This window comes from Pseudonaja textilis, chromosome 3 (genome assembly GCF_049901715.1).
Source record: "Pseudonaja textilis isolate UNSWEBS1 chromosome 3, rPseTex1.2, whole genome shotgun sequence".
NCBI classification, from domain to species: Eukaryota; Metazoa; Chordata; class Lepidosauria; order Squamata; family Elapidae; genus Pseudonaja; species Pseudonaja textilis.
In genome coordinates, this window is record NC_141992.1 from 132,945,180 (window position 1) to 132,969,008 (window position 23,829).

Here is a 23,829-nt window from a genome sequence, read left to right on the forward strand (position 1 = left end):
CTCCAAAGTGTGCCATTCGTTCTCGCTTTCCCCAAATCGATAACACAATCCCCTCCCCCGCCAAACAAAATAAAACAAAACAAAAAACCAGGTCATTTCAGGAGAGGCGCCGTTCAGCTGAAGCTCCGACGTTGCTCCTGTTCTTCACACTTGCTCGCTCTTTTCCGTAACTCAAGAGCGCTGATACATGGTATGAATGTAACCTCTTTCCCCAGAAAATAAAACGGACTCCTCATTTCAAACAATAATTTTATTTTATACCTTTTTCTATACTTTGTAGCAAATCTTTTATGTTATTTATTTTATTTTTTTGCTGCATTGACTTTATAATAAACTTTCTTAAATTACATTTTTTTTTCCTTTTAAAATCAAGATTCTCTTAATATACCCCTTCCCACAGAACCTTTTCAGGTTGTGTGTTCGCTTGTGATTATTTTTGTAACGTTAACATATACCTTTCTTCCCTCCTCCTCCCCCCCCCCAACCCCTCCCGTGATCTGTTGGATAGCCTATAATGGTGAAACACCTATAAAACAAAGAGGTACAACTCTTTAAAAAAGAGAAGAGAATTCAACGGAAAGAGGCAGTGAAGACTTGAAGGATGCTTTGACGGCTTTTGAAGCTCAGCCTTCCGCAACACTTAGCAGCATTCCACGGGGGGCGCTTTTTTTTTCTTTTTTTTTTACGCTAAAAACCGCACATTGGGTTTTTTTCCCCCCCTCCATTTTTTTTAAAAAAAGGACCCCCTCTTTTTTTTCCCCGTTCTTCTTTCTTCCTCCATCCCTCCCTCCCTCCCCCCGCCACCCATTGAGGGAGGGAGAGTCTCGGTCCTTCGAAGTGAAAATGGTGGTGGAGGGGAATATCGAAAAGAAATCAGTAAAACGACAAAGAGTTTCCGAGGCGAGACGATCAAACGTCGGTGAGTTCATCTCCTTAGAAAGCCGCTCAACCCACGTGCACAGGTGGCTCCATTTCCGGTCGTGCTTCCCGCGCCCCCCCTCTCCCCCCATCTTCCTCGCTCAATTCAACCTTCCGGGAGAAGCTGTGCCTTCCCCAGGCTGGGGGATTGTGGGCGGGGGGGGGGGGAGAGAGAGAACCGAGCTCCTTTTTCGTTGCCGCGAGTAGTGTTATTAGTATTATTTTATTACTATCGTTACTATTATTTTTATTATTATTATTACCTAGTATTAACTCTTTATTAGTAATCGGTGGTGGCTGGAAGCCGTTCCTGAGATTCTTGGTGCACCCACCCACCCACCCACGCGCGCACGCACCCACACCCACACCCGCACGCACCCACGGAAAAAGAGGGCTGGAGTTGTTGACCTTATTCTGAAGAGAAGGGCTAAAGCTGAGGTCCGAGTTTGGCTGTTTTGCTTCGCTCACCGTTGAGGGACCATTTGGCAACTCATCTGAACGCAAAAGAAATGGAGAGGAAGGCGAGGGAGAGAAAGAGAGAAAGAGAAAGAAAGAGAAAGACAGACCAGGCTGGTCGTGATGGCTTCCATTTCTCTGTCTCTCCCCCACCCCTCCACTCCCCTGTCCTTCCCCAATATGGATGTTGAGATCATCAGCACCATGGAGACTTCCCAATGTGTTTCCCCCCTTCTTTTTTTGTGGGGTTTTTTTTGGGGGGAGGAAACTCCCACCCCCTCCGCTCCAAGCCAAGGGGCAGAGACGTTTCTTCTGTAAATCCACGCCCTGGAAAAAGAGAGAAGCGAAAGGAGGTGGGCCGAAGGAAGAAGGTGGGCGAGGGGGCACGGACTCCTGTGCCGTGTGGGACCGGCGCGTGCTGCTGACGTGAAGAAGGGCCTTCTACATGGAGATGCAAGTCGCCAACGTGGCAGAAAGAGCCGCCAACAGCACCGGGGAGGCAGAGGCTACGAAGAAGGACGAGGCTGCTCGGTTGGTTTTGCTGCAGAGGACAAATAGGTTGCCTTCGTAGTCGAGCTTTTTGGATTTCTCTTTCAGTTTTTCCCAGACGTCTGTCAGCCCTTCGTGACAATCCAAGAGGGCTGTGGCGGTGCAGGAGTGGAAGTCATCCCAGTATCTGAATATAGAGGGAAAGACACAAGAGGGAGAGAGGGAGGGAGGGAGAGGTTGGTGGCATACACGGCAAACCCCTCCTTTCCGTCTGCCCTCACAATAAATGAATTCAGCAATATGCCCTTTTGTGCATTCCCAATAGAAATACACAACCCATTGCTTGACCTAAGTCAACATGTTGGCTTAGGGCTTATATGAATTCAAGTATTATAATTTACTAAATTAAGGTTATAACGAACTATGGTATAATACAATAAATGAATTCAGTCAACAATATACACTTTCGTGCATTCCCAATAGGAATAGATGACCCATTGCTTGATCCAAGCCAATATGTTGGCTTAGCACAGCTTGTATGAATCCAAGTATTATAGTTTACTAAATTAATTCAAGTTATAACCAATTATGGTATGGTACAATAAATGAATTCCGTCAACAATGTACTCTTTCGTGCATTCCCAGTAGGAATAGATGACCCATTGCTTGACACAGTGTCTGGGTTCATGTAAGCCAATATGTTGACTTAGCACAGCTTGTACTGGTTATGAATTCAAGTATTATAGTTCATTAAATAAACTGAGGTTATAATAAATCCATGGTATTGTACAATAAATGGATTCAGCCAACAATATACACTTTTGTGCATTCCTAAGAGGGCTACTAACCATTTCAATAAATGCTGGTAGTTTGGGGGTAGGGGTGCAGATGAGGATAGAAATCCAGGTTCACTTCCACGCTCTGCTACTACAGTTGAAGCTCATTTGGTGCTTTTTTTTGGCCAGTCACCCCTACTCAACGTCTCCTAAGTCACAAGGCTGTTCTCTGAAAAATCAAAGGAGGCATCCCCAGTAGAAAAAGGCAAATCTGCCTTGCAGGAAGGGGCAAATAGAGGCACTAGTGTGTCTGGCAGAAAAGTCATTGCCCTGGAAATTCTATTTGGTTCTTTCACCCTCAATACAATGTCTACCCCAGACTCTCACTCCAGACATTAGCCAATGTTCCAGACCAGTGTTTTTCAGCCTTGGCAACCCCAGGACTTCAATTCCTAGAATCCCCTAACCAGCATTACTGGGAGTTGAAACATTACTGGGAATTGAAGTCCATCCATCTTGGAGCTGCTAAGGTTGAAAAATTCTTAAGGACTCATCATCTCACTGTTTTCCTGGAATTTTACCAGCAACGGAGGGGATAATATCTCTTGTCATCCCTGTCCATCATCTACAGTCCTTGGGGAGGATGAAGGTTGCAATGGTACATCTCAGAGGTGGTATTCAGCAGGTTCTGACCAGTTCTGGAGAACCGGTAGCGGAAATTTTGAGTAGTTCGAAGAACCATCAAATACCACCTCTGACTGGAGATTTTATAGTATCCTTCCCCTGCCACGCCCACCAAGCCATGCTCACAGAACCAGTTGTAAAAAAAACTTGAATCCCTACCACTGCAGGGTACCAGCTTGGTCCATGATGCCCTATCCCCTATACTGAATAATTACATCAAATAACTGTTTATAAAAATCATATATATATATACACACACACATACATACATACATACATACAAACAGAGAGAGAGAGAGAGAGAGAGAGAGAGAGAGAGAGAGAGAAAATGAGAATTCTTTATTGGCCAAGTGTGATTGGGCACACAAGGAATTTGTCTTGGTGCAAATGCTCTCAGTGTACATAAAAGAAAAGATACATTCGTCAAGAATCATAAAATACAACACTTAATGATAATCATAGGGTACAATAAGCAATCAAATCATACTAGGAAACAGTCAATATGAATTGTAAGGATACAAGTGACAAAATTACAGTTGTACAGTCACAAGTGGGAGGGGATGGGTAAGGAATATATATTCCATAAGGAATGATGAGAAAATTAATAGTAATAGTAGTGCTGACTTTGTAAATAGTTGAACAGTGTTTTCTATTCTATTCTATAAAAATCATAGGTTGCAAAGGTATGACTAAAACCCCCCCCTGATTTTCCCTATACTAGCATACAGGAAGAATATCCCTTCTGAGAACCTGCTAAGGATGCATCTATGCATAATTGAAAAACAATCTTTTTTACTTCAGAGAAATTATTGGCCAGTCTAAGTAAGACTAGAATTGATGAATAGCTCATTTATTTTGTTAAGAGAAAAATATATGGCACTTCTAGTTGCTCAAGAGAGTGAACATAATAGTAGTCTCTCCTTCAATTTTTCAGAGAACAGCCTTGTGACTTAAAGAGAGGTTGAATAAAGGTGACTGGCCAAAAAAAGCACCCATTGAGCTTCTACTGTAGTAGCTGAGGGAGGAATTGAACCTGGATTTCTTCCGTCATCAGCATCCTTACCCCCAAACTATTAGCATTTACTTAAATGGTTGACAGTCCTATTAGGAATGCAGAAAAGTGTATATTGCTGACTGAATTCATTTACTGTACTAAACCATGGTTTGTTATAACCATAGTTTAATAAACTATAATACTTGAATTCATGCAAGCTGTGCTAAGTTGGCTTACATGATACATGAACCCAGACATTCTGTCAAACAGTGGACCACCTTTTCCACCAAATTCTAGACTGTAGTCATGTATAATGTGAATGATTTACTTAGTTAATACATAAAAGTGACTAGCTCACCACACTGCCCAAAACAAACTGTGTTATAGCTTAGCATGCGGTGTAAGCCCAGTCCTATTCTGATGGATGTGGGCTGGATATGATGCATGTGATAATTTGGTTGCAATCAAATAGTTGATAAAGCTACCCTAGATGTCAACTGTTCCCCCCCCCCCAAAAAAAAACTTCCAACTTTCAGTTGATCAAGAATCAGCTAGCTATTACTACTACGTTTCCAAAGAGATAACTTTTATGTGGAGTCAGTAGATATTGGCTTAGAAAACTATTTTCTGCTGGATGGATTTATAGGAAGCCATGGGGAATGCCTTGGTGGAACCATCCCAAAACTGTTAAAGAAGAAGTCCCATTAGTCAACCTTGCCTCTTTTTGACCCACCTGGGGAGGCCATGTATGACTTCATCCTAGGACGCCGAGCTGTGACTGCATACAGTGATAGAAAATACCCTGGCACGCGGCCCAACCTTTTTTCCCCCCTCACTGCTAAATTAAAACAAAATTGGAAGTGCTTAGAAATGTGCAGCTTATGTTGTAATAATATTTTCCCCCTGAGCAGTAATGAAAAATGTGAGTAGAGTGGGGAAGAGTTGTGATAACACAGCTTTAAGAGAAATGTACTATGCATTCGCATACACCTTTTATGTCTTTGATACTTTGAGTTAATGGAACTAGTGACAGGGACCCTTATGAACTTGACACAAAAGATGTTTTAATTATACCTTGAGTGCCAGGTAATAGTTAGGGTGCTGGAAAGCTGTAGAGATCAGGTTCAAATCCCCATTCAAACATGAAAGTCACTCCCTTATTATAAGCACTATATTTCAGATTAAATTGCTTCAAAATGTTTTATCTAATCAATTTCCATGATACATGAAACCACAAATGAGTGAGCCACATTTTAGGGTGCGTGTTGCCTAAACCCCACCTGTTTCTATGTGGTAATTTAGGGATAATCTGTTGGACTGAAAAGAAAATTATGCCTATTGATTATACTTTTAAAAATTATGGGAAAATGTATGCAAACCCAGCTATTGTGAAGCAAGAGCAGGATTTTGGAACCATCCAACTTTTTTTAAAGAGGCTAAATGATCGAAGAGATAAATAATTTACTGCTTTCTTATTGCTCTACAGATCTTAATGCTACCACTTGATTCTGAGAACAAGTGCTTAGAGCTGAACTCTGGTTCAAAAAATTAATCAGTTTCTCACATATTTTAGACTTTGTTGCAAGAGTGTCCAACCTTGGCAACTTTAAGACTTATAAACTTCAGCTGGCTGAGGAATTCTGGGAGCTGAAGTCCACAAGTTTTAAAACTGCCAAGGTTGGGTGCCCCTGCTTTGATGGTTCAATTTATAATTTGACATGCCTACATAATGTAGGATCATGACTTTCATATATTTATTTTCCTCAGGCTGTTTTATTGCTGCGTTCTATTGCTTTAACCTTTATTGATTTAGTTTTTTAATCTGTTCAGAAATATAATAAAATTATGAATAAAGGCAGCCAGTTCCAATGAGAATCTGTGAACTTTAAAGTACATTTTTCAAGAGAAAGGCAGTTAATTGGACCTTGGACTATACAGGTAATCCTCAACTTATGACCACAAGTGAATTGAACCCAAAATTTGCATTGCTAAGGAAAACTGTTGTTAAGTGAGAGTTACCCTGTTTTATGATCTTTCTTTCCACAGTTGTTAAGTGAATCACTGCAGTTGTTCAGTTAGTATCACAGTTGTTACGTGAACCTGGCTTCCCCATTGACTTTGCTTGTCAGAAGGGGATCATATGATCCTGCGACACTGCAACCGTCAAAAATATGAAGCAGTTGCCAAGTGTCTGAATTCTGATCATGTGACTATGGGAACGCTGCAATGGTCATTAAGTGTGACAAGTCATTTTTTTCAATGCTGTTACAACTTCAAACAGTCGCTACCACTAAGTGAATAGGATTACCTATAATTCAAGCTTGAAAGTAGAAATTAAAGGGTAGCATCTTTTAAAAAAATAAATCTGTATGTTAATGATGCAGATTGCACCAAATGCACCAGATTCCTAAAACAATTCCTTTAAAAAAAACACTTGGGAAAAATGAAAGGAATGCAGCAAGATGGGGAAAAAAGTATACAGAAAAAAAAAGGGTCACAAAAATAGGTTTTCCACACCTCAAACAAATAACCTTCTTAAACACTTTCAGGGGAAAAGTGATACAAATACAGGTAGTCCTCGACTTACAACAGTTAATTTAGTGACTTATGATTGTTTTTCACAGTTAAGACCTTTGCAGCATTCCCATGATCAAAATCCAGATGCTTGGCTACTGTTTCATACTTCTGACCGTTGCAGTGTCCTGGGGTCATGGGATCACTTTTTCCAAATTTCAGATAGGCACAGTCAATGGGGAACCCAGATTCACTTAACAATTATGCTACCAATTTAACAACTGCACTGATTCACTTACCAACTGTGGCAAGATGGTTTGTAAAATGGGGCAAAACTCATTTAACAGATGTCTCACTTAATAGAAATGTCGGGCTCAACTGCAATCCTTTAAAGGAGTTTCTTCTACAGTGAAAAACAGTGCCACCCTAAAGCAGTTCACACAACGAAATTATAAGGGCATATTAAAACAAAATTAAGTGAGATGGAATGACACTGAATCAGCTAAAGCCATTCAGGTTGTACTACCACAATAATACAGCCCTGGTTAAAAGTAATTATAGACAGTCCTAATTTTTCAGTTCAGTTTTCTAGCTGCTACTGATTGCTTGGCTCCATGGAAAATGGAAGTCAATGTTACAAAAACAATCAGGAGTAAAAGCAGTATTTGGAATGGTATTTGGTAATGACATTATATATAAAATTCTGATATTTAATATATACATTATTATATATCTTCCGGTGAGAACTATATTGTAAAGATCACTTCAACATATGTATAAGAATCTAGGCAAGTCTAGACAAATCCATGCACCTTGGTCACCAAAGGCAATTATGAGAAATGATTGGCATTATCTAATTGTTCACTGCAGCTTTCTTTAATAGTAATTTTATTAAGAATTGCAATTAAAGAAATAAAAATCAATACAAACCAAAAAAGAATAAAAAATAGAAAGTGCAGAAGAGAAAAATAAAAAAGGAATGAAGAAAACAATAATATAGTAAAGAAAAAGAAAAGAAATATATAAAGAAATGACTTCTCCCTTAATCACAAGAATAGTCAATTTTAGTAACTTATCACCTTCTCTTAAAATACAAGGCATGATCTCCAGAAGACATCCCATTGCTTATCTGTAAGCAAGTTTTTACAACTCAGTCAGGATCAGCAAAAATCCATTAAGAGTTACCTGAAATAATATACCTATTTTAACCTTGATCAAATAAACCAACTGCCTATTCCTTCTTTTTACCTTTATCAATCTTTAGTTCTTTCAACTAATGTCCTAGAGCTTGATTCCTTCTCACAAAATTCTTCAAATTCTTCAACAAGCTTCTTTTGTAAATCCAATATGGGAAAGTTTTCCAGATCAATCTTTTGGTTTTTTATTAAGATATCCAGTTTCGTTTGTATGTCCAGTGTTGCATCTTTTCATTCTTGTAGTCTCTCATTTTAAAATCCACTTTCAGATCAGTCTTGTTCAATATAACTTGATTCTCTCTTCCATAATATCTTTCAAACACAGTCTATCTATAGAAGCAGATAACTTTTAAAAACAATTTATGGGTCCATTGTTCACAAATGTCCTTTGATATGCCCCATGTTAAAATACTTTGCTCCATTCTATATCTGTAAGTCAAATTTAAATGTCCTTCTCTTTCAAATGTATTTTTTTAGTTCCTTCTGCTTTAGTTCCTTCTAGTGTCCAACCTTCAAAGTCTGATCCTATCATTTTTGAAAAAAAGAGAATTCAAAACAAAAGCATTTTCCCATGAAAAGATTATCTATTTCAAAACTTTATTTTAAATCCATCTGGACCCTTAGTCCATTCATCAGTCTTTTGCTGTTTATTAAAAAAAATTAAAAACATCTTTACACTTGTATTTCAAACTTCTTTGGCTAATGATTAAAGAAAATTCACCTGATGTTATAAAACTCTTAAAGGTTCCGGAAAGCTGAAAAGTAGTTAACAAGCATTTTCTGAAAATGATTAGAAAAAGGATGTGAAGCCAGTGTCCCTTTGACTGAGCTGATCACAGATCAGGGGTGGGTGGGGGGTGAAGTTATTCCCTCATCACCCAGAGCTTTAAGCCTGCTGGAGACCACTATCATGCAGTCTCATGAGAAGTAACTGTATGGAGCACTTGTGAGCAATCAGAAGTTCTCTCCTTGGTTCAGAGAGGAATTACAAAGGGCCAGTTTAATTGCTGGTTCTTTACTCCATTATAGTTCTTGGCTCTACTTTTACCAGAGCCATGTTCAGTTCACCATTTCTTTCCCCAAAGTCCCACTTTAGCAGGTTTGATGCATTTATAATAGTGCTGCCTATTCTGCCTCTCCTGGTTATTTCTTCATTCAGCTGTGCTATGGCAGTTTCTTCCCTTTTAATGGAACATGCCATTTGAATGGTGAGCCTAAATTCACTTACTTGGAAGACAGCGTTAAGCCAGAGAGATTTACTTCGAAGTGTTGGGTTTTTAGGATCAAAAAGCTGCCAAATGAAACAGCTGCAGGGCCTGGAAGTTGTACTCTTCTGCCTGCAATTTGGTGTGGAATCTCTTTGGCTGCCGATAGTTGGCCTTGCTGCTGAAAACTGTCATTTTAGGACCTCCCTTTTAGTTCCCTCGATGATGCATGGTTGTGAGAATTTAACCAGACTGTTGCATTTCTTTTAGGACTGTAAAAATTTTATGTTTCATTGAATGTTATTGTGAAAGATGTCATCTGTTTTAACGGATGTCTCTTGGGTACAAAAGCAAAATGTAGACTTTGCAAGGCATGTGAACAGCAGAGCATCTTATATGCAAATAAGGAGTTTGAGTTCGCCATGAATTAGTCCTGAAATGTGCTTTCAAGTCTAAAAGTGGTGTCTGGGAAGCTATCAATTATTTGGGTATCTGAATCTGTCCCTATTCTGTAAGGAGAATCCCAATAAATTGGCAACTAAAACCTCAACGCTGGAAAAAGCTGGTAGTTCTTATTTTGACTCCCCCCCGCTATTTCCCATAATCACTGCCTAAAGTAAACACTTTGCTCTAATGGTATGTGGAGATTCTCAGTCATACAAGTCATGGTGGTCCTTAGGGTGCTTTTTCAGGAGGCAACTGGACTTTTCTTTTGAAGATGTTTTGCTTCTCATCGAAAAGCTTCTTCAGCTCTGACAGGATGGTGGGAAATGGGAAGATTTATATTCTTTGCAGACAGCTGATCATTTACATCCTTTTAAAGCAGGGGTCTTCAAACTTGGCCGGTTTAAGACTTGTGGACTTCAACTCCCAGAATTCTTCCTCCAGTCATGTTAGCTCAGGAATTCTGGGAGTTGAAGTCTACAAGTCTTAGACTGGCCAAGTTTGAAGAGCCTTATTTTAAAGGGTTGTTGAAGCACTTGGAGGTTTATCTGTGTCCTCAGGGTCACCTGAGTAGTGCTTCTGGTTGCTGTAGTCTGCCATTTTTCTCTGGAAACCCATTCCTACTACTCAGATGATCCTGAGGACACAGATAAACCTCCAAGTGGCTTCAAGGACTCTCTAAAAGGATGCAAATGACCAGCTGTCTGTAAAGAATGTAAATCCTTCCTTTCCCCATTATTCTATCAGAGCTGAAGAAGCTTTTTGGATGAGAAGCAAAACATCTTCAAAGACAAAACAAGAAAGTCCAGTTGCCCCCTTAAAAAGCACCTTTGGGACACTGCTCTAATGAAAGGACCAGCCTGGTATTATATTAACAATACTGCAATTGTGTCCTTGGGCACACGCAGAATGATTTCCTGATCTTTCAAGAGATGATGGACTGTCTGCTAAAATAAAGCCAGGTCATGACACACACTTGAAAGTAAACCAGGAAGACTGTAATTGTGGGTGTCTTCTCTGGCAAGAGCAAAGAATGCTTATCCACAGGAAATATGCATGTGTAAAGCTTGTAACATTTCTGAGTAGTTTGAAAGCTTAGTTAACTTGCAGACCTCAGCTAAAAGTTAGGAATAGCAAATAAAGTGTGTATTAGATAACTTCCGGGGCATTCATTAGCCAAGGCTTAGGAATAGGGACAGGCTAAAGACCAATAGAACAAATTGTAGAATTATTACAAATGTTTATTATATGATATTCCTTATTATTTCCTTGTCCCGCCTTTAGTGAAAATGTATAAAGCTTACTTAATCCCTTGTTCTTGGTTCTTGGCCAGGAGGCCTTTTCCTTGGAGTACTCCAATAAAAAGCAACCAGAAAGCCTGCATCTGGTGCCTGGGGTCCATCATTGGCTTCAGCACCAGTTGCAGACCCGAATTGGGGACAACCCACTGGAGTCGGGTCTGAGGTATCCAGAGGTCATCGGTGCACCATTACGAAGCTCTTTCCCTTGACTCTTACTCAATTTTGCAACTCCCTAGCTAGCCAGGAATCAGTTCCAGCCTTGTAAAGCAATTCCAAGAATTCAGGAAGAACAGTGGCAGCCACAAGATATGAAGAGTAAAAAAAGCAAAAAACCATGCACACCGCCCGGGGTTGCAATTGTATCTGTAAAGAGCTGCTTTGTTCTCTTTCCTCCCCCTCCAAATAGTAATAATTAAAGCTGCAGAATTACATTATGTTCAATAATGAGTAATAAATGAGCCGTCCCTTCCCAAACAGCTCGCCCCTTGTCACGACAGACTGCTGTCGACTGCTCAGGACTTCTGGTGGCTTGTCACAGGCTCGTGGCGGGGGCTGCCACCCCTTGTAATTTACGAGCCCTCCGAACTGTTGTTTGGTGGACTCCGGCGCTGGCTTTGCCGTTTGTAATAAATAACCGGGCCCGGAGAAGGCGGGAAAAGGGCGTCTCTCCTGGTTGTATTCCTGCCGTAATTGCGTCTCCCGAAGGCAAACTAAATCTTCCCCGGAGTTGCTTTCGACACGGGCGAGAGAAAGAGAGATCAGAGGAAGGAAACCCGGGGGAAGGGGGGGGAGGGGCATCCTGGCGGAATGCGCCTGCTTCTAATTGCGGGAATGGAGGGCGAGGCTTCCGCTCCGCCCCCGCCTCCTCCCCTCCCTTCCCCTCCCCTGAGCTTGCCTGGCTTGTGGCTTGCGGCTCTCCCGTTGTTATTTCTGCAAGTTCCCAAGCAGGCATTTCTTCTCAAGGCTCAGGGGTCTCCAACCCTTGGCAACTTTAAGACTTGTGGACTTCAACTCCCAGAATTCTCCAGCCACCTATGCTATGCTGGCTGGAGAATTCTGGGAGTTGAAGTCCACAAGTCTTAAAGTTGCCAAGGGTTGGAGACCCCTGCTCTAGGGAACGCCACAGTTTTCCAATCTAGCTGGGTGGGGGTGGGGAAGAGGGGGGTGGGGTCAAGCATACCCGTGTCGACGCCCTGTCTGTTTCGTGTGTTACACTGAGGAGGCGATGTTGTTGGCCTCCCGTCAGGCTTCGCCAGTCTCGCCTTCCTTTCTTCCTTCTTCTTTCCCCCCTTCCCTCACACTTTCTTCCTTTCCTCGTCCCTCGTGCGCAGCCTTCCCCCTACCCTCCACCCTCCACAGGGTTCTCTCACGAAACGATTTGGTAACAAACGCCAGGCGTTTAAAAAAAACAAAAAACTCCAAACCGGAGCTTTTTAAAAGCCAGAAAAAAAAACCGGAGGAGGTGCATTTCCGCGCCTTTTTTTTTCTCCTCTCCTTTTGTCATTTTTTGGTCAGGGGTTGGGAAAGGAGAACGTCAACCATTTCGAGTCAGCGTTTCGGTGCACCTGAAGCACACGCCTTCCCGAGCAAGATTTTTTTTTTTTACTTCTTCTTTCTGTTTAATGTAACTCGCTTCTGAACACCGAGGGGGTGTAGAAATAGGCTTGGCTTCCAAGGAAATAGGGTGTTGTAACATGGAAGCGTGTGAAAGATTGTCGGCAGCCGATTCCACAGTCCAGCTTGATTCAAGCGAAACGATTTCCTTCCCCCTTTCCTTCTCCAGATACAACTCACTAAAATCGGGATGCTATTTGGTCAACACGCCAGTTATTCCAGTCTCTTATCCGATGCACCCAGTATAATTTATTTCCAAGCAAGTCAAATGTTCATGACTAATGTGAAGCTCACAAACCATAGATACTTGAACAACGGTCGTAAAAAAAACACCTACCATACATGTAGGTTAATATGCTCAGAGATAAGACTCGATGAATCCAATCAGTTGCTTTTAATTCCCATTAAATCTCTTTTAAGATTGAAGTCTTAATGCTGGAAGTAAATTCCATTCGATTATTTGCAGTATGCTCCAAGGTCAATACAGTCTGTCAGAAATAAGTCCAGTAGAAATTGGATGGGATGACTTCCACAGACACATGAGGGAGATCTAGCAGCATATTGAGTTTCCATTGAAATATTGGATTGACTTAATATGTTTACGCAGGATTGAATCTGATTATTTCAAAGCTAGCCTGCTTCCAAATTTAGAAATGCAACCTTCCAAATCTGCAAAGCACAAGCATCGATTCTGCTCATTCCTCCACAAGTCGGTTTCTGAATTTAGCTGGGACACAAAAGGTGGTTTCTCCCATTTCCTTAGGGAAACCAACCATCTTAGCAGCTTCATCAGAGATGAACGAACTTGAAAGTGGCTTGTGGTTTTTTAGAATTGCATCCTAACATGCCACCATAAGATAAAATAATTTATGGCTGCATTTTTAAATGGCTAGCCGTTATGATATCTTGAAAAAAGTGTGGGATGAAGGAAAGATCTGCTTTGAGTCCACAGTCTGTATTATAATAACTCTAACATGGAAGGAAAACATCAACATAACTATTCTGGTTAATACGTCAAATCAGAGTACCCTGCCCAGAAAAATCTAAAAACAAAATAAAACATGTTACTATTACATTGTTATGCTACTTAACAAAAAAATTGATTGGTATTTAAGAAGCATGTTAAAGCATTACTGATTCACTAATTATGAGTAAATATTCTTTCCTACTCCATTTCAAAAATTATTTTGGAAGAGGTAAACTTATACAGCATTAATTTATGAAGTAGGCAGAAAGGGCTATGGAGAAAATAGAGTCAGACAATCCAGGTGTTGTTAAGTGCTTTGTCTCAAGCATGCATGTTTTGGTGGAAGATAGTATCTGGTCATCAATAGTACGCAGCTGGCTATGTTTTTTTTTTTTTTATGTCGAGAAAAAATGGAGTAGAGAAAAAAAACAATTACTGCAGCAGAAGTCCCTGATAATTTGGGGCCCAGTTCATTGTAATGTAAATCTATTAAAATATCTTTAATTTCTGTTGTCTTTAATAAGATGTGAACTGCCCAGAAAATCGTTTGAATTTGAAAATAAATTCCCCTGATATCTGGCAGATTTTATTTCCATGAATCTGTGTTTAGCCTGAGTGGCTGGTTGGTTTCAAATAATGGCAAGGATGCATCAAGATTATATCGAACAGTTTTGTCTGCTTATAGTTATTCTTGATGGGCAGGAATGGGCAAGAAACCCTGTCTCCTGCGGGCTAAGTTTATAAACCCATATGAAATAACTGCTTTTGCAAGATAATTGATTTACTTTTGCTTATACCAACTACAATAGCAAACGTCTTTCAAAGAAAAACATAGGTAATTATATAAGTATAAAAAAATCACAACCATTTCAGAGTAACCATATAAACACATACACACACACAAGTCGGAAACAACTGTAAAAGCATAATGGAACCTACCGGCAGATTGTTTCGAGATTTTTCTTGTCATCCAGGTCTTGCGGATAGTTGGCAATGTTTTGGCCCATCTTGACCACGCAATCAGAGAAGCCCTTAAAGACTGCATCGCACTTGCTCGCTTCTTTAACTGCCTGCACCAGGTATGCTGGAGAACAGATCAGCACCATATCAGCTGGACAGCTCCCAACAAGATAGCAGCATGCTATACCCACCCCTAGTTTGATACCAGAAAATGCCCTGCGCCTTCCTTTCACCTTCACACAGCTGCACCAAAGCTTCAATAGGAGCAGGATCTGCTCTTCTAGTAGTTCTCTTCATCTAAAACCACCACCACCCCTTTATATGAAATTGGAGAAGCTGCATTTGAAACGAAACACAATAGAAACCAAACACAACTAGATCAAACTCTATATTTAACTCTTCCTTAAGTGACCCACAAATAACTTAAGTCATAAAACTATCATTGCAACCACAATAGCAGTAGCAATTATTTTGGATTATTTAACTGTTATTTATCTTAGAATCCATTTTGAATTATTTTGAAAAGGGGTTTCTAAAATTTTTTAAATTTATTTCCTGAATTTTCCAAACAATATTACATTAAAATGAGCAAACAGCAACTTCTGAAATGCTTATTGATTTCTGAATAGAGACAAATGGTTGAAATAAACTTTAAAGCCAGCCACATTGTTAATATTGCTGAAACTGTCTCTTAAGTAGGTTTTCAGTAAACTGCAGAATTGAGGGAACATTCCTAAGATAATTTCAAAACCAGAAAGTGTACATACATTTGCCTATAGGAAATGAAGAACATATCTGGAAGTCATCAAATGTAGGGTTGAAGTGCTATCTTTTATCATTTCTTTCTGGAATCAACTCTCCTGCCTGCCCCACTCCCCATTGCTCCCTCCATGTTGCTCCATGAGCAGCTTAGTGTTGGAAACAAATTCTCCTCCCTTCCATCTGTTTACAAATATGAGGTAGTGCATGTAATACAAAGTGCTCTTATAAGTGGATTGTAAGTGTAAAGGAATATAAACAGTGACTGACATATTGGTTGCATGCTGAGTCTTTGTTTCCTGGTCACTCCGCCACAGCTTTCCTGATTCTCCCCCATTCAGGCAGAGACAAAAATATCCTTTTTTGGGTCTCCCTCTCATTTACTTTCTACACCATTCCCTTTTGGGGAGTTTTCCTACCAATCCAACCTTGTCTGTTCTGCTGTCCCTACCCACCACACACATCATTGATGCTGATTCCCTGCTATTCAACTTCTTGTGCCTCTCACAAGGAGCCTTCAGGGAACCTGAGACAAGGGCATCCTTTTCTGAGAAGGTGATAATGTGGTGTCCTTTTAGGTGCAGCCCGTATCAAAGTCAAGCTCTCCATTCCCTGGTGTGATTTTGTTAGCATGCAAGATCCCTCCCCCAAAGATGAGGCTAGTCCATCCCACCCGATATTCTTCAGCTCTGTTTGTGACTACACCACTCCTGCTCAGCCAGAATGGCAGGAGTCCCACATATCTGACGAGGGCTAGATTGGAAACAGCGTATTATCTTCAACCCCATGGACCTCGATGGCAGAATCTGATTTGATCCCAATGGGTCTGAAATGCCCTGGTGGTTAAAAACAAAAAGTCTTTCCCGATGTGAGGTGTGCATGTGTGAATGAGAAGTAGTTTTGCCATTGTTGCTGTATGTTGGTCACTTAATTATATTGGCTGAAAAATACGCACGCACAAACATCAATCCAGCCCAATTTCTCTGGGGTTGGGTTTTTGTTTTTTTTGAGAGCAGGTGAATGAGTCCAAAGCAGCATACAGGCAATTTATCCCTATCAATCCTGCATCAAATGAAACGGAATTAGTGACTTCTTGGTTTTAAGTGATCGCCTGGCTTGGTTCTGAGCAAACCATTAGCTATTCACGTCCATATGCTTCCGCCTTCTGCAGCAATCGAAAAGCCCCTTCCAGCCCCGGGAAGGCAGGCGAAGAACGGGAATTTGCAATCGGGAGAGGGGGATTTTTTTTTCCACCCTCGAGATTTTCGTTCTAGTCCTTTGGGAATGCGGTGCGTGCATGTATTTAAAGCGGATGAGTAAAATACAGCCTCGTTATACCAAAGCTCAATGCTGGTAGAACTTCTTTCATCCCCGCCGGATTATATCGTTAGCTCAATTTAGTAACCACCTCCGTCATTTTTTTTTTTTTGAACTCATTCCCCCACATCTCAAAACACTGCTAGACTGCAGGCGTTGGCTGCCGTACCGAACCTACTAACCAGTAACATACGCGAGAGGCCAGTCCAAGAATAAACCCCTTCCTTCCTTCCTTCCTTCCTTCCCATAGCCCTTCCTCGGCTGAGGCCTGGGCAAAGCGCTCCTTCCCAAAGCCTCTGGATTGTGTCTTCTCCCCAGCTTCCCACCTAACGAACGGATGCAAAGGGAAGCGATGGACGTCAGAGGAGAAGGGATAAGTCCTCGAACCTTTCTATTCCCACCTGTTCAGGTGGCTTGGTCGACGCTTTATGTCGCCTGTTCATAAAGGGGCTACATCCCTGGAGGTTCCCCAAACCCAGTCGCGCCTGAAAAGGACACATTTGGGGGAGGGCGGGGGGGGAGGGGGGAAAGGATCTCACCAGGGATTTCACTAGCAGCTGTCAGAAAGGGCCTTTTCCTGAGTGATTAACAGGAAGCCAATTTGCACGGCGAAAGAAGAAACCAACAAAGCCTCGATCACGGTTGCAAACTCGCGTGTGCCCCAATGCGGGATTTGATCTCTCTCTCTCTCTGTCTCTCTCTCTAATGGGGGTGTTAAAACCCTGGGAGCTGGGGAAAGCGAGGTAGACGTATGTAGGCATCTTGCCTTCCCGTTGTTCCGCTGCGTGTTTTCACATCCGCAGTCCCTCTTCTGCTCCCCCACCCCACATTTGCTTTTTAAACAACCTTGTTTCTTGGAAAGGTCGTTCGTTCGGGATTCGTTCCAGACACCCTGCTGCAAGGGAGGCCAGGCCCCAAACCGAAGCCCCTCTTGTTTTTCGTTTTCGAAAGCACCTTTCCGGACAGTAATTCTACTCGGAGGCTCGAATAAACCGTTGTTTGTTTGTTTTACCCAGGTGGGTAAAAAAAAAAAAAACAAAAAAAACAAACAAATGCGCAGCAGGGAAAGTTTATTATTCAATACTTCCCTAAGGGCTGGAAGTATAATAAAACCACATGAAAAGATAGTAAGAAATCGCAGCGCACGCGCATTGCACAAATCAAGTCATTCCCCGCTGCTTATTTTCCTTACATTTTGTGCGCCTCCGCTTTGAGCCTTTTCCAAATAAATAAATATATCGGGAGGATAACTTGCGGGCAAGCGACAAAGGAACAAATAATGAACCCCCTTCCTTTTCGAGGACGGGTCGACACACTACCGCATCTCTCCCAGCCCAGAGGTAGGAAAGGGAGACCGCAACGCCTATTTCTCGAGATAAAAACGCGCCAATTTCTTCTTCTACTGGAACGGAATTCCAACAGTTAAAACACAACCGGGCGAAGCTTGCGGAGAGGGGAGAAGAAGGGGCGATTCTGAAGCTTTAAATAATAAACACCCAACAAGATTTGGGGTGGAACTGTAAATACCTTCATCTCTTCGCCCGGTTTCCTTATTCCTTTTTTCTTTTTCCCCTTTCCTTCCCCCCACCAGAAAAGTCAACCCGTTTCTCGGCCATTATTTTATTTATTCTTTTTTGCAAATACGAAGCGTCTACGAGAAGGGTCTCGCAATCTCTCCCCTTTCTCCCCAAGCCCGGGTTTCCAGAAGGCTGCAGACGTTGTCGGCTCACAGCAAAGCTGCGACGAGAAATAAACCCGAAACCACAAGATTTGGGACAGGAAACCTCCGGGAAGGAGGTTCGGGGTGGGGGGTGGGGAAGGGAAACCTACTCTATAAAAGGGGTGCGCGCAGACGTGCCTGTGTGTTTGTGCTTTGCAGTCCTTTAAATCAAGCATCCTTGACAAAAACGTGGAAGGGCATGCTTTTCTGTGAAGCTGCCAACCGCAGAGGCTTTCGCCGATCTCTCTCTCTCTCTCTCTCTCTCTCTCCACCCCGCCACCCAAACCACTACCCCGCCTCACAACGCGCATCTCCTCTAACCAAGGCTCGGTGCAGATGTGAAAGTGATCCTAAGTTCTAAGCGCCTCTGCAACTGCAAGGCTTACGGCCGAAGCGAGGGTTTCGGGGACGAAATCGGGAATATCTTAAGCTTTCCTTCACCAACGTAGAGAGAAGCGCGCTCGTTTTAGCACACAGGCACACACACACACACAGAGAAGAAAACCTACTCCCTAACAGAAACCCTCCTTCCCGCGAAATGTCTATTTTAGAGCAAGGAATATATCTGAAGCTCGCTTTGATTCCCTTTTTGATTTGTTCCTTTCGATCTTTCCTCCCCTCCACGATTTTAACACAGCCCCAAATACACCTCAAATATCCTTTGACAGAACGCCGCACCTGAGACAGAAACTTTGAACTGGCACGGTTTGTGCTCCTTTTGTTCGCAAAGCAACATCCGTAATAATCGGGATACATTATTTGCGTTTTTTCTTTCTCATATCCCGGAGGGGGAGAGGTGAGATAATTTAGCTTCGGACAAACAGGATGGATGTGCTCTGCCGTGATGCAATCTTATAAACACACACACACACACACACACACACACACACGCACGAGGGATTCGGGAGGGGGCCAGCAAGGTAAAACAACCAGTTAAGAAATGCGTCCTGGAGTGGGGTATGAGAGAGAACACTTATGACACCTCGAACAAACAGGCATTTTTGGCAAAGCAGCCAAAAATACCCTCAGCCAATTATATTATATAACTATATAACAAGAACTCTCACATTACAGAGCCTTGTTAATTTAGACATTATGGCTGAGTGCGGGACATTTCTTTGGCACGAAAAGAAGAAGGAAGAAGGAAGAAGAAAGAAGGAGGAAGGAAGAAGAAGAAGAAGAAGAAGAAGAAGAAGAAGAAGAAGAAGAAGAAGAAGAAGAAGAAGAAGAAGAAGAAGAAGAAGAAGAAGAAGAAGAAGAAGAAAGATACCTCAAAAAAAATACCAGCTGTTCATCATGAAAGTATGAATCCACTTACCTAGCTGCATAGCAAGGACCAGAGAAATGTATCTGCCGCTCAACTTAAGTCCCATCCTATATTTAGTACAATCATTTGCGACTGCAGATCGTCTTTCTTTCTTTCTTTCTTTCTTTCTTTCTTTCTTTCTTTCTTTCTTTCTTTCTTTCTTTTCTTTCTTTCCTTTTTTTTCTCTTCCCTTTTCTTCTCTTTTCTTAAAGTGGGACTGGGGAAAATATGGGGGGTTTCTGTTCGCCAGGCATTGCCAACAAGTTCCGAGCAGCCCTTAGACTTTTCTTGCACACACCAAACTGGAGGGAAGGCTGAAGAGGAAGCAAGAGAGAGAGAGAAGGGGGGGGGGCGGTAGAAACAGAAAGAGAGGGAGAGAGAGGGAAGGAAGAGCAGGGAATGGTTCACTCCATTAGGAGAGGGCGGAGGAAGTATAGCCTCACGCCCACAGCCAACCCTGACGTGGGGGATGACACTGAGTGATTTCTTTTTTCCCTTTTATTTTTTTTTAAAAATGTGCACCTTGGAAAAGAGAGAACAACGCCATTTATAGGCATCGCGGACTGGATTTAGCCTGCTCTTTCTCCTCCCGCCATTCATCGGAGGAAAACCCGTTCTTCCCGCCCTCTTCCTGCCCCCGCCCCACCTACCCCCGGCCCTTCCTAGCCGCCAGGCTGAATGGCCTCTCCGAGCGGGCCGTGGGGCGTCAAGGAACGGCCACCAACCGCTTGCCCCCTTGGCCAAGCGCTGGCCAGCGCTCGCCTGCCATCTTTCCCAGCGCGGCGCTGCCTTCTTCTTGCCCGAGAGGCAGGTAAGACTTCAGCCAGACCTGCAGGGGGCGCAGTTTCTCGCGTCTATCCTCCATCCGCCCTTTCCCCCGCCCCCCCTCCGGCTTGTCCCGCAGGTGCTGGGGGAGCTCCAGCCCAGCGGCTGGAATCTGTCTTGGTCCCAAGATACCAACAAGTTCTTTTGTCTCTGAATGAGGTTTTAGGACTTGTGGCGGATAATCCTTATCCGCTCATACATTACGACGTGTCCAAGGCTCTTGGGATATAGCCGTAAGAAGGCCAACACCAGCTAAGGAAAGAACTGGCAGCTGCGATTTCATAATAATAATAATAATAATAATAATAATAATAATAATAATAATAATAATAATAATAATAATAATAATAATAGTTGTTGTTGTTGTTGTTGTTGTTCACGCCGAAAGGCTGCGTGTGCCGCCGGTGCAGACGCGAAATTGTTGTAACCCTCGGTGCCAGGCGGTCAATCCCGCCGGTAAATTAATGGGAAAGGCCAAGTCCCTTCGAATTTCCAGGGACTTTCTACACTACAACCCTGCAGACTTTGTCGGTGCTGGACCCCATGTAAATGCACACAGAATGGAAAAGAACGGCGTGTAACTCGCGTACTGAGAGCGTTTAAAAGAGGCTTCCCCACGCACCATGTTCCCCCAAGCCAGCGCTTCTGTGTGTGTACAAAACCAAATGAGTTTCTAAAGATGCTCTTTCTCATCCATCCATCCATCCATCCATCCATCCACCTACCTACCTACCTATCATTTGCTATTGCAGATCCTTTTTCTTTCTTCTTTTTTTCATGCTATCATCTCATCTCTCTCTCATCATTTCTCAGCTATCATCTATCTCTCTCATCTATCTATATCTCTTTCATTTATCTCATCTATCTCTATTCTATCTATCTATCTATCTATCTATCTATCTATCTATCTATCTATCTATCTATCTATCTATCATTTGCGACTGCAGATCATCTTTCTTTCTTTCTTTTCTTTCTTTCTTTCTTTCTTTCTTTCTTTCTTTTTCACGCTATCTCCATCATCTCTCATTCTCTCTGTCTCTTATCATCTCTCTCTCACATATCATCTCTCTCTCATCTATTATCTATCTATCATCTCTTTTATCATTTGCGACTGCAGATTGTCTTTCTTTTTTTTCACACTATCTCACACTATCATCTCTCTCATCATCATGTCTCTCACACTGTCTGTCTGTCTGTCTATCTATCTATCTATCTATCTATCTATCTATCTATCTATCTATCTATCTATCTATCTATCATCTCTCTCATCATTTGAGACTGCAGATTGTTTTTCTTTTTCCTTTCTCTCACACTATCATCTCTCTCTCATCATCATCTCTCTCACACTGTCATCTATCTATCTATCTATCTATCTATCTATCTATCTATCTATCTATCTATCTATCTATCTATCTATCTATCTATCTATCTATCTATCTATCGTCCGCTCTGCCAACTATCGTTTGGATCCGGCTGGGTTATTCTAGCGCGGATTCAAAGATGCTTGGATTGGAACGACATCTCCGGGTCACATTAAACACTGCAGAATGGGAGTGGAACGGGGTGGGTGGGTGGAGCGGGGTCTTTTGTAGTCAGGTGAGGCTGCGAAGCCGTCTCGGGGAGAGGGATTACGGCGAGAAGGGAGGAAAAAAAAGTGGGGGGCTTTGCGGAGAGATCTAGGAGCCACCAGGGAGGGGTAGTAGGGGAACCACAAGCCGGCGCGATCCGATCGCCCTGTCCTTTCTTTCCTCGGCTAGGCGGGGATAGCACGGCAGAATATCCCTCCCCCGCCTCCGTGCTGCAGCTGCGGGGGTGGACGGGGCCTACCGCTTGCTGGATCTAGCCAAGGCCGGCCCCTGCAGTGAGAAAGGAGGAGGAGGAGGAGGAGGAGGAAGATTTGGATCTCCCCTCCTCCACCTGCCAAGCATGACGTCACCTTCAAATGGCGGGAAGGCGGCGGCGGCGGGGCGGGGGCGGGGGAGGAGAGACAGCTGATTTGTCCCGGCTGTCGTGCCTGCCCAGAATTTTAATCGGCCTCCTTCGAACAAGAACCGGCTCCTTTTTCTTCTCGTTCCAAGTTGAGGCTCGGTCCCCAAGCATTTGAAGGCCCAGACCCGAAGTGGGATCGCGGGGGGTGGGTGGGTGGGGAGCATTTGGCCTCTTTCTTCCTGCCAGAGATGTTGTAGGGTTGTGGGTGAAAAGTGGGAAATAATTGGCCAGGATTGTCCTGGGACAGGCATGGGCAACGTTTGAAAGGGATGCCGCAGGCTGTATTGTTAGATATAGTATATATAGAACCGGGGGTCTCCAACTGTGGCAACTTTAAGACCTGTGGACTTCAACTCCCAGAATTCCTCAGTCAGCTTTGCTGTTAACTTCCAACTCCCAGAATTCCTCAGCCAGCTTTGCTGTGGACTTCAACTCCCAGAATTCCCCAGCCAGCTTTGCTGTGGACTTCCAACTCCCAGAATTCCTCCTCTAGTCATGTTAGCTCTGGAATTCTGGGAGTCTTTCTAATCATACACTTGATTCTGGGATCTTATTGTCCTTATATCAAGCTGGTTGCAAGAATAGTTCATTTCACCAAGAATCAGAAATTTTACCCAGTGCTTTTGAGGGCCAGATTTCTGGTGACTTTAAGAAAAGGCTGGGTTGTTAGTATAACAAGCAATAGCACTTAGACTTATATGCTGCTTCATAGTGCTTTACAGCCTTCTCTAAGCAATTCAGCATATTGCTTCTAATAATCTGTGTCCTCATTTTACTGACCTTGGAAGGATGGGAGGCTGAGTCAACCTTGACAGGTGAGAATCAAACTGCTGGCAGTTGGCAGAATTAGCATGCAGTACTGCAATCTAAGGGGGACGCAGTGGCTCAATGGCTAAAACATTGAGCTTGTCAACCAGAAAGGTTAGCAGTTCTGCGGTTCGAATCCCTAGTGCCGCATTACGGCGTGAGCTCCCATTACTTGTCCTGGCTTCTGCCAATCTAGCCGTTCAAAAGCATGTAAACATGCAAGTAGAAAAATAAGGACCACTTTGGTGGGAAGGTAACAGTGTTCAGTGCGCTTTCGGCATTTAGTTATGCCAGCCACATGATCCCGGAGACGTCTTGGGACAGCGCTGGCTGTTTGGCTTCGTAATGGAGATGAGTACCACCCTCTAGAGTCGGAAACAGCTAGCACATATGTGCGAGGGGAACCTTTACCGTTACTGCATTCCAACCACTGCACCGCCATGGTTCTCAACAAGGATGATGGAGGCTTCCGTGTTTTGCACATGGATGGAAGTATATCCAGGTAGGGATAACCAGGTCCTTCCTGAAACACTAGAGAGTTGTGTCCCTCTGTGCTGGTAGTACTTGCCTGCCCGGGTGGAACAAAAA

General features: G+C 42.8%; 1 protein-coding gene across 4 annotated transcripts; it reads right to left on the reverse strand.

Annotated features, from left to right (window-relative positions):
- Window positions 1-235: 235 nt before the first annotated feature.
- On the reverse strand, window positions 236-21,418 carry NRN1 (neuritin 1). Of its 4 annotated transcripts, none has more exons than XM_026715053.2 (4): window positions 21,179-21,418; window positions 19,633-19,934; window positions 14,498-14,642; window positions 236-2,050 (listed from the first exon to the last, which is right to left on the reverse strand). In XM_026715053.2, the coding sequence occupies exons 2-4, from the start codon at window positions 19,685-19,687 to the stop codon at window positions 1,816-1,818; spliced, it is 435 nt and encodes a 144-aa protein (XP_026570838.1). In that variant the 5' UTR covers window positions 19,688-19,934; window positions 21,179-21,418; the 3' UTR covers window positions 236-1,815. The 4 variants fall into 4 exon arrangements, with proteins under 4 accessions (XP_026570838.1, XP_087786934.1, XP_087786933.1 ...); XM_087930808.1 differs by lacking the exon at window positions 21,179-21,418 and adding an exon at window positions 21,068-21,121; XM_087930807.1 differs by lacking the exon at window positions 21,179-21,418 and adding an exon at window positions 20,271-20,405.
- Between the last annotated feature and the right edge of the window lie 2,411 nt (window positions 21,419-23,829).